At 36.0% G+C, this 11425-nt stretch overlaps 1 protein-coding gene across 1 annotated transcript in view; it reads left to right on the top strand.

The window, feature by feature from the left end:
* Positions 1-493: 493 nt before the first annotated feature.
* Positions 494-11425, top strand: part of arfgef2 (ADP-ribosylation factor guanine nucleotide-exchange factor 2 (brefeldin A-inhibited)) — a 40614-nt gene continuing 29682 nt past the window's right edge. Inside the window, exons 1-6 of the mRNA XM_022677391.2 lie at positions 494-825; positions 6602-6632; positions 7016-7139; positions 7529-7675; positions 8266-8445; positions 8586-8886. Coding sequence (XP_022533112.1) covers positions 660-825; positions 6602-6632; positions 7016-7139; positions 7529-7675; positions 8266-8445; positions 8586-8886 — 949 coding nt within the window. The 5' untranslated portion in view covers positions 494-659. The remainder of the gene's footprint in view (positions 826-6601; positions 6633-7015; positions 7140-7528; positions 7676-8265; positions 8446-8585; positions 8887-11425) is intronic.

The following is an 11425-nucleotide window of genomic DNA, read 5'->3' as shown; positions in this document are numbered from 1 at the left end:
TCTGTCGAGTTATGCTACACATCGATACGTACTTCCTAATACGCATGCGCATGCGCTGACCTACAATTTTAGATTTTTTTTTTTCATTTCTCGTATTTTTTTAATTCATTAAACAACCTGGACTCGCTGTCATCAAACGAAAGTATAAATGGAAATTAATAATAATAATAATAATAATAATAATAATAATAATAATAATAATAATAATAATAATAATAATAATAAATACAATCATTATTATTTAAAAAATAAAAATATCTTTCCATATTTTTACCAAGACACAGTGAATTATGCTATCCAAATATACTAGCTAACGTTACTTCTACTGGGACTTCTACTGAGAACATGCTCTAATATGGTGCTTCTTTTGTATTTTTACAGTTAAATATATACTAGGGTAGCACGATTTGACAAGGTAGCAAAACTCGACAGGACACCGGCTGAATCCAAAGTTCCTCACACGTCAGTTCAACACACACGACAGTCACGTGACGCCACGCGTCACCAACATGGGCGACCGAGCGCTGAACTGAGCGGCGTCCATCGGGCCCGACTGCACGGAGAGCGCCTGGGATTTACCGCACCTGCGAGTGGAGAAGCGGGGCCTGGGCCGGGCCGGCGATGACGGCCTGAACGGGGAACACGTGGAGGAACGAGACATGAAAGAGAAGCAACTCCCCGAGCCACAGCGACAGTATTCAAAGACCGAGAGCAACAAAACCAAGAGCATGTTTCTGTCTCGGGCTCTGGAGAGGATCCTGTCGGACAAGGAGCTCAAGCGCAGTCAGCACAGCCAGCTGCGCAAGGCTTGTCAGGTGGCGCTGGGTGAGCTCCGCTTCTGCGCTTTATTTACCACAGCAGCTCCGCTCTCTGTTTAACACGGGCTCAGTGTTGTTTAGTTAGCTTAAAGCTAGCTAGGTGAGCTAACCTAACTAGCTAGCTGACTCTGTTTCAGACGCAGTGGAACAGCTTGCCTCTCTGCTAACCACTTTAGCCAACAAGCTAGCTAATGTTAGCCAGCTAACGTCAAACCTGAGGTGTCCCTATCTATGTTTGAGTTGTTTTAAGTGTGCTGACAGTCGTAGTGTCTTGAAATAATGGTGAATTTGATGGTCTTGGCTTAAAAAATGACTGAGTTGTGCCTTTTTATCAATGCAATAAAAGGGCTAAGCTTTTGGACCAATCAAGTGAGAATACGTAGCTGCTGTTTAGCTAGCTAGTATTTAGCTAGCTAAGTTAGCTTGTGTTGTTAACTAGCTAATGTTTGTGAGTTTGGTCATTTGGTAGCTTGCTGTGTAAGGTTAGCTAACATAACAGCTACGAGCTCTCCAATTATGACTGGCGTAAAACTTATTTTTTTGCTACTGTGTTTAGTCAAACGTCTGGTTCGGGCTGTATATCTGGTTTAACACGAATTGCATGATGACAGGCCTGTATGTTGCAATTCATTCATTCATTCAGTCAGTCATTCATTCGTTCATTGAATTAAGTTCCTGTAATTGAATTCAATTTATTGGTATTTATCCACAAGAAGCTTAAGCTAGCTAGGTAGCTAATAAACACACTTTACAGCTCTGATAAAAATTCAGAGACTAGGCTACTTCAGTTTCTGTTTCAGATTCTATATTTTTCTGTTTATAGGTATATGTTTGAGTAAAATGAGCATTGCTGTTTTCTATGGACAATTTTTTAAATTCCCAATAAATTCCAAATAAAAATATTGTCCTTCACAGCATTTATTTGCGGAAAATGAGAAATGGCTGAAATAAAAAAAAGATGCAAAGCTTTTAGATCTCAAATAATGCAGTTTTAAGAGTTTGGAAATCAAAATTTGGTGTAATAAATCTTGTTTTTTTTAATCACAGTTTTCATGCTTCTTTGGCATGTTCTCCTCCACCAGTTTTACACACTGCTTTTGGATAACTTTATGCCAGTCCTGGTGCACAAATTCAAGCAGTTCAGCTTGGTTTGATGGATTGTGATTATTCATTTTCCTCTTGATTATATTTTAGAGGTTTTCAATTCGGTAAAATCAAAGAAACTCATAATTTTAAATGCTTTCTTATTTTGTTTCCAGAGCTGTATAGCTGTAACAGTATTGGCCTCATTGGCCAAAAAAAAAACACAGACAAAAAATAATATATTTACTGCTCTTGAAATTGTAGTAGTTTATTGGCCTAGATAGATAAAAAGGAGTTAATCGTTGTATTTTCCCCCTTGGACATGTAATGAAGTATTACATTTTAATGTATACTGATACTTTCAGAATAATCCCCATGTACTACCCATTTCACTCTATGCTATATAATTATACAGAACATTCACTAGCAGTTAATAAACACACTCTATAGCTGTACCACTTGGTTTGTTGTTTAAACGCTTTGCTCGGGTATAATAAGCATGGTTAAATGTGGCTGTCAGGATGATACTTGCTTGAAAGTCCAGTTGTTCAAGCTTTCTTGAATTGCTATTTGCCCTGGGCTATTTAGCTACCCAACCATGTAGCTTTAAAAAAAAAAGACATCTAGACCCTCAGAAACCAGCATTATTTATTTACGAACTGAATGAATACCTGTAGAGGTGAGCGGATCGTATTTCCTGGTGCATTTTCCAAGCTCTCTAATTATTTCTCTTTAACTTCCTCCACTTTGAAGAACAAAAAACAAAGCCAAAGTCCACAAAAAAACTTAGATACAGGCTCTGGGCTTTTCTATGGTTCATTTGTTTTGCTAGCCAGGTTACATTTCATGTCCTTGCAGATCCTTGATCAACTCAATTGATTGACCTCTGCTCTGTCTCAGGCGGACACCCCTCCTTCCTATCAAAGAGTATAAAAGCCTTCCTATGTTAGCTCACTGTGTTAGGAAGGGAGGGAATAGTTACAGCACATGTTTGCACAGCAGAATCCCGGATTCACAGCATTAGACTTGGCTTTAGATTTGGCTTATGCACACAGTCCTCCTACTTGTAGATGACCTTACTCTGTTGCATTCAGTATTAGGTTAGAAATATGAATATGAAGTGTGGCCTAAAGTGGAATTATAAAGCAGTAATTCTTAAATCACTTTTTGTACCTAAAAAAATAGCTAATAAACTATTAAGAAGAAATAAAGGGACACAATAATAATAAAGAAGCATTTCACTTCGGTTTTATTTGACTATTTAAAGCTGGAGTTATGTTTTTAGTCTAAACAGGCTGCTGTGAAACTGCCTCACAACCCCCAGTATTGGGGCTGAGCAATATTGTAAAACATTTTAATCTCGATATTCTTTAACTATATGAGTAATTCTATATTTATAATTGATTTTTACCATTTGGTTCTTACCATTTAAAGTGATGCGCAATCTATTGATTGCGTTACATTTAGTGAAGATTTTTTTACATTTGTTTGTTTGTTTTTTTTGCGTGTAGTAAGCAGCCCCTTTCATACTTGCATGATGCTTTTATATTAAGCATGGTGCAAACATACCCTCCTTGTATTTTAGTTAAGGAAAAGTGTGAAATATGAAACTCGCTGCCACATAAGAGTTCTTCACAGGTTTCTGACAGATGCAAATATCTATATTAATATTCCTTCTGGCACCGTTATATGAAAAGATGTAGAATCTATATTATATTATTTTTGAAAAAAATTGCATTAAAACAGTAATTCGATCAATCAAATTAATTAAAGTATCTGTGTAGACTTCAGTAGATGAAACTGTTTCAAGATGAAACTTGCCCTCTACTTTTGTTTTCACCTCATGATATGTTTTTTTGCCAAGATCGATTTAATATCTAATCAACTAAACCAAGTGCATTGTTCTCACTTACAGAATTTCTCCTGTAATTTCAGCCTTATAAATTCATAATTTACATGGTAAATAACATTTGCATGTGCTGTTAAGGTTATGAATCTGCATCATAACTTATGACTTTTCATAAGACCTGCATTTAGTGCAGAGTACTGCAGAGTACTGAAAGTGTGACTGGTAACTCTGGACACCAAACTCTCTCCTCTTATTTCTACACTATCTTTAACTTGTTAAATTGTTGTTTATACTTAACAACAAAATATTTTAATACTGTACAAAATAATTTTTATCGTAATTTTGATGCACACAGCCAACTGCAAACATTGCTTTTAGGCCTTCATGACAAAATGTTTAGGCACACCTGGCACAGAGGCTTAATATTCATTCATCTCTTTTGCTTGTTTCCTTTTTAAATGGCTTTTCACATGAAAGCCTGACTTATTATATTGTGCTATTCACTACAGCCTACTGTACTGTGAGATTCAGGTGTGTAAGTCTGAGATAATGTTAAACAGTGGTTTAATCAATGATAGATTTCTGCAGTGAGAGTGTGACTATTTGAAAAGGGGGTCATGATGAAAATGATTTTAGTACGCTATAATCCTTTTGAAAGCTATGATCGGGTGGGGAGGGTTTTGAAATGATTTAATTATAATATATGAGTTTACTAACATACTTATGTTCATACACTTATTATACAGAATTAATGTAAGAACTTGATGCGGCATAGTTTTTTCCCCCAAAGTTATGCAATGTGATATTGTGTAAGCATCCTGTTGCATGTAGATGACTGACTAATAATGAGTTGATGTGTAAACCTGGCGTGCAGTACTCCTGCTAGTTTTAACATCATTTTAAATGAGGTTTCTAAGAAATTCAATAAGGTGTTTGTTTGTATGTATGTGTGTGAGCAGTGAAATAACATATATCTGCAGTACTTTGACTGTTTAATACCAAAACAACCCTTATATAAACTCTGGAGACCTTCAGTACTCATGTACTGTAGAGTCCAAAAATAAAGTCATGGATGAATCAGCTGGAATTTAATCTCAGGGACATTTTTGACGTTTGCTTTCAGTTTTAACATGGATGCTTTTCTGTATTGGTGTAAAAAACTGCTGAAGGAGGAAAAAATACAACTGAAATAGTGCCTAAAGTCTTGTTTTTGCTTCTTTCATGCTGATCAAGAAACTTCCTTGAGGCTGACACACTTTTTTTGTATGTCACTGGAGTCAGTTAGTTTGTTCTGTACTTTGCTCTTCACTGTACTTGGCAGGGCTGGGTATTGCTGATATTACAATACAGGGGTTACTATGCAGTATATTGAAGTATATTGTAATAATGCAGTTAAAAGTGATATATAATTTTTTTTCTCTCACAACAATGATATAATTGACTAAATATACAAAATATAGACATAAGTATTGCTTCCCTTCAGGACGCTGTTAGACTGTATAATAGATGCTTGTCAGTAGACAGTACGGGTAGTTTACTATTCGTTTGTTATATATGCACTAAAACTTCATACTGTTATTACTGTATTGCTCTGCTATGTGCAGTATGTAAATTCACCATGTATAGCATAATATGTTCACCGTCAGTATATATGATATTACCACTCTTTTACTGTTAATTTGCTATTAATTTATTAGAAATAAGTGCACTGTTCACTGCTCCTCACAGCACATACATACTAGGCAGCCATGCTTTTTATATGGTAATAATATATTTATTTTTAGCTTATTTTTTTATGTTCTCTTCTATTTTTTATGTACATAGATTTTTGTATATTGTTTGTTAATATCTTATCTTATAACATTACCTTGTTATTGCCTATTGTGTTTTGTTTAGCGAGGAGAACTAATTGATATGAATGAGCCAGTATGTCTATTTTTTTTTTATGTTTATTTATTTTGCCTTTTCAAGCATTTTTAAATACCAGCATCTGAATTTTATAATAGATTGTTCATTGTTGTTTTTAAGGAAATAAATTATTAGTATGCTATTATTTTATAATTACACAAAGTCTTAAAATGGCAAAATATAGTGTATTATATAAATATAATATATGTAGAAAAAAACATATATATATATATATATATATATATATATATATATATATATATATATATTTATATGTGTATATATAAAAAGCTTTTTATATATGTAATATATAAAAGTCCCTTAGTATGTAAGTGAACTTGTAGAACTAAAATGGTGAATGATGCCATAAACTTTAGATTACATCAGTCTGAATACCATCGAAAATGAATCTAACTAATAGTGAAAAGGCATTAAAAAGGCGATCCAATCCAAACACACCAAAATGATTATCAGTAGCTATTAATACTGTATAATGTTATCATTACATATACGGGCATTCCAAAAGTCATGGGATAGTTTGTGACTGCCCATACCTTTTATATGTTGAGGTTTTATCTTGTGAGAGAGGTTATACACTGGTAGTCATTGCAGATTTCTTTTTTAAACTTCCTTGAAACAAATTACACAAGTTAATTGGTGTAGTGTTACTTAAAGCATATAATCAAAAGTATCTAAAACTCTATCCAAAGTAAGGTTTGGATTACATCAAAAATTAAGTAAATAAAACTAATTTCTGTAACACTGCAGCAAATATTGGAACAGGTTTCCAGATCTTAGTTCTTTGTATGCTTTCCTTTAATCTCATCACTCATTGTAATGTTTGCTGGTGGGGAGGGTCTCCTATAGAACAAACCTGACCAGGTACAGTGCTGAATGAGAAGGTTGTTCATTTCTAATTAGCCTTTTTTCTATTGTTTTTCAGAGGAGATCAAACTTGAGCTGGAAAAGCAGAAGTAAGTATAGTTTTTTTGATGAGTTTTCTGCTTTTCTTTATCTCGTAGCTGGACATATTCACTGGTGGGACAATTATTAAAACAGCTGTGTCTTTGAAATGCATTCTGTAGCATATAATGCAGTCTTAATACACAGATCTAGTGATTATGTAAGAGCTGAATAGGCATCAGCTTTGGGTGCTGGCCTGGGGACAGACTGCACAGCTGCTGCTGCTCACTTGAATTGAAAACTAATAAGCAGGCTGTGCACTCAGCAAGTAAGCAATCACCCATCTCAAGCTGTTGGGAGTGTTTTAGTTACAGTTTAAACATAATTGTTTTTTGAGGATGTGCTTCTTTTTTTTAATTGTTATTTTAACTCTGAATCTGATTTTTTTTTTCAGGGATGGCACTGTAGTCCCACCAAAGGCCAATTACATTGAAGCTGACAAGTATGTCCTTCCCTTTGAGCTGGCATGTCAGTCGAAGTGTCCACGTATTGTCAGCACCTCTCTGGATTGCTTACAGGTATCTTGTCTTTTTGTTTTGTAATACCTAAATAATAAACTTTTCTTTTTCTAGGGATGCACCAAATATTCAGCAATCAAAACAAAGTCTTTAAAAGTGAGAAAAAGATAAAAAAAATAAATTTAGGCTTTTTAATATAGTCACAGTTAAAAAAAAAGTCCAAAAAACATGTTCCATATTCAGTATTTGGCCAAATATTTTATTTTTTTAATTTAATTTTTTTATATAGTTTTGGTCTTTTATTTTGGTGCAAACCTAGTAACCCTAATATATTCCCCTTGTATGTCTTGTAACTGCCTTTTTATAATAGTTAGGTACATGTACAGTGTCTGTAAACCACAAGAGCCATAAACTCAGTGTCATAAACTGTCTCCCTTTTGTGCTCCTAGAAACTCATTGCTTATGGCCACATCACGGGGAACGCCCCGGACAGTGGCGCACCAGGAAAACGGCTGATAGACCGACTGGTGGAGACTATCTGCAACTGCTTTCAGGGTCCGCAGACGGACGAGGGTGTGCAGCTACAGATAATCAAGGTGAGACAGACCTGTACGTCTAAGCATTAATGTAATTATCTAATTAGGCCATCATGTGGCAGCAGTGCAACACATAAATGTATCCTGCATTTATGGAATGGCAGCTTCAGGTAGTGTTCATACCAACTAGCAGAATGGAAGGAGGGGCATTAATATGCGCCCTGGGTGGTCTGGTGTTTTAATTGCGTCTCTGGTTGTCTGTTATGATTCATCACATAGTTTCTGCAGTAAGGAAAGGCAGGTTGTGGTTAAAATCTTCCAGAAAATCATCAGCATTTTATTAACTTCAAGAATATACTACTGCAACAAAATAAATATTACAGTTTCATTTCATATAAATGTAACACTTTCAGTAACTTCAGCAAAAACAAAAAAAAACTTTGTCTAACTTGCTTTTAACTGATTTTATAGGAAATAATTAAAATGTAACAAAAAAGTATAGTGTATAATGATGATTTTTCTTTCACAACATGAGTATGACGTTTAAAACACATTTCTTTTAGTTTATAAAAAATAAACCAACATCTGTGTCTTTTTAAAGCCAACATCTGTGTCAGTTTCATAATTACTTTTGTTGCTTGCTTTCACAGGCTCTTCTGACCACAGTGACATCTCCTCATATAGAAATCCACGAGGGCACAATTCTGCTCACTGTGCGCACCTGCTACAACATATACCTGGCCAGCCGCAACCTGATCAACCAGACCACAGCCAAAGCCACCCTAACTCAGATGCTGAATGTCATCTTCACACGCATGGAGAACCAGGCGGTCAGTATGAGCTCCTGCTGTTTCCTGAGCCTGCAGGTGGAGGCTATTTGAATGAGCTTTTTATGTTTTTGGTTTTACAGATGAATTGTTACGAGAGATGTGGCTGAAGACATGTTTCCTTTATGATTGTGTGCTTTCAGGCTCTGGAGGCTCAGGAGGCAGAGAAGGAGAGGCAGCGACTGCAGCTTCCAAATTCTGTCCCAGGACCCCGAAACCCCTCACCTGTTCCACAAAACCATTCCCCCACCTTAGGAAGAGTATCTGGATCACCACAACCCGGACGTGCTCAGTCAGATCAAAACGGCCCACCCTTGTCCTCTTCTAGCCCCACAGAACCCTCCTCCACATCCCCTATTCCTCAGGACAACTCTAACTTCGACAGACCTACAGAGGAAGGTGTGCCATCACAAGAACAGCATGAAATGGAAAGCTCACAGCCAGGTACTTAACAAAGAACAATGAATTATTAAAATTCTCATCTTACAGGCATTATAGACACATTGATTTGATTTTAGATATTATAAAATACAGAAATGTTCACCTGTTTTGTCCTAAAGTCAGTGGTTCTGATATTAGGATGCATTCTGTATCTAAGATTAAAATAAATTAATTAATTTTGCAGCAATAAAATCTGATTTGATAGATATGTCTTTGAAGTGTATGGTTTAATTAGCCTTACTTGATACGAAAATTATGAAATTATCTCTGGAAAAAAATACCAAAATACAAAATTTTCCAAATTGAAAACCTCTGGAACATAATCAAGAGGTATATGGATGATCATGAGCCATCAAACCAAACTGAACTGCTTGAATTTTTGCACCAGGAGTGGCATAAAGTTATCTAAAAGCAGTGTGTAAGACTGGTGGAGGAGAACATGCCAATATGCGTGAAAACCATGATTCAAAACCAGGGTTATTCCAACAAATATTGATTTCTGAACTCTTAAAAATATATAAAATATACTTATTTTCTTTTCTTGTTTTTGTTATTCCAGCGATTTCTCATTTTCTGCAAATAAATGCTCTAAATGACAATATTTTTATTTCGAATTTGGGAGAAATGTTGTCCGTAGTTTAGGGCTGAACGATTTTGGAAAATAATCTAATTGCAATTTTTTATCTATAAATTGTGATTGCGATTTAAAATGCGATTTTTTTTTGTCTTCTCAAGTATTTTTCAACAACAGAAGCAATAAATCAATCTGTTTAATAATAAACAATGTCAGATTTATTTAAAGCACAGATAACAATAAAGCAAAAAAATCTATGCTTTTCCTTTTCATCTTTTGTTTTTTTTATAGAAAAATAAATAGATAAATAGCTTTTCCTTTTCACCATTTTTTTTTTATTAGGAAAAGCAATAGATATACAAAATGTAACTTACTGCTCTCCAGCTAGTAACATCATGAAAAATTAAAATGCAAAAAACATAAAGAGAATCTGCTTTAACCAACTCGTTATTTTCTGTATTTGAAGATGCAGCACTGGTCGTTGGCATTTTAGCCTTGCAAATACCACACAAGGCTTTGTGGTGTTTTTTTAAATGCTGAAAAAGGTTTGTAGTGTTACCTCGCGTCGTAGCAACAGTAGCAAGGCACATTTAGCAAAGTACCTGACGTTGAGCAGCATCTTCTTTTTTAAAGCCAAAGTAATTCTACACAACTGATGTGTTCCTTCGAGCCTGAAGCCATTGTGCAACAAGGGCGTGTTCACACCTGTAGTTTGTTTCTAATGAGTTCGTTTACTTGGAGCGTTTTCTCGCTCTGTTCGATCTGGTTTCCCACAGGCATAAATGTAAACGCACCAAAATGCGCATCAATAAACCACGCGAGCAGCCTGTGTCCTCTGATTGGTCAGAGCTGTCTGACACGGGAGTACATTAAATATAAATATACGAAAAAAGTAAATACAGCGAGAAGATTTTGTGTTCCAGCGCAAATATCTGTGCTTTAGCACTGAACGCTGAAACACTGCACTTTCAAACACAGAGTTACGTGGCTGTGAGCAGTGAATGCAGCGCAGATTTATACATAATAAACAGAGCAGTGAATGCAGCACGTGCATGGACACAATGTTGATGTTCACAGCTGTGGTAATTAGCGTTATCTAGCTAATATATTAGTTTAAACTGTGCTTGCCATATAAATGGCTTATATTTAATAGCTGGATCCGATCGAGACCGGATCACGTTCTCACCACAAGCGAACCGCTCCAGAGTTCGTTTGGTACTGGACCGAGACCACCTCCTCTAGCTGGTCTCGGTCTGGTTCTTTTGATCCGCACCCCAGTGCGATTACTGTTTTTACACCTGCTCAATCGAACCGCACTAAAGTTACAAACAGACCAGAGTTCATTTTAACCGGACCAAATAGTGCTGGTGTGAAAACGCCCTAAAGTGCGCTGTGTTGGCTTCACTTCTCCACCTCCCTGCCTTCTGCTCGGGTATGCTCCGCTCGTCCTCGGCTTGGCTCGCTCCCAAGTCACGTGACCAGTCAAATCGCAGCCAGTGCGGTTAGAGAATCGCGTTTTAAAATATCGCGAGATTATCGCAAATGCAATTAATCGTTCAGCCCTACCGTAGTTTATAGAATACAAAACAACAAATACCTATAAATAGCAAAATCAGAGAAACTGATTGTGGTCTCTTAATCTTTTCCAGAGCTGTATATTGTGCAGCCCAAACAGGCACAATATTGTTCACATTCTAAGTTTAAAAAAGTGGCCCAAATCTAATGTCAAATCTGATGTTTTTATTATATAACACTCCTGTGTCACCTGTGTGGTAGTGTGAACAGTAAAAACACAGTAAAGCTTATATTTTCTGTTCCGATTTGTTACACTTTCATGTGTGATATTGAAATCCAATATGCAGCAGTCTGAGCAGCCAGGTTGGATTTCATGCAACTTTTATGTGAAGGAGAAAGAGCACACAAGGACGTGAGGAGATAAACAAGATTAGAAGGCACATAATGCAACAG

This window comes from Astyanax mexicanus, chromosome 13 (genome assembly GCF_023375975.1).
Source record: "Astyanax mexicanus isolate ESR-SI-001 chromosome 13, AstMex3_surface, whole genome shotgun sequence".
Taxonomy (NCBI): Eukaryota; Metazoa; Chordata; class Actinopteri; order Characiformes; family Acestrorhamphidae; genus Astyanax; species Astyanax mexicanus.
This window is presented reverse-complemented; position numbering and strand designations above follow the sequence as displayed.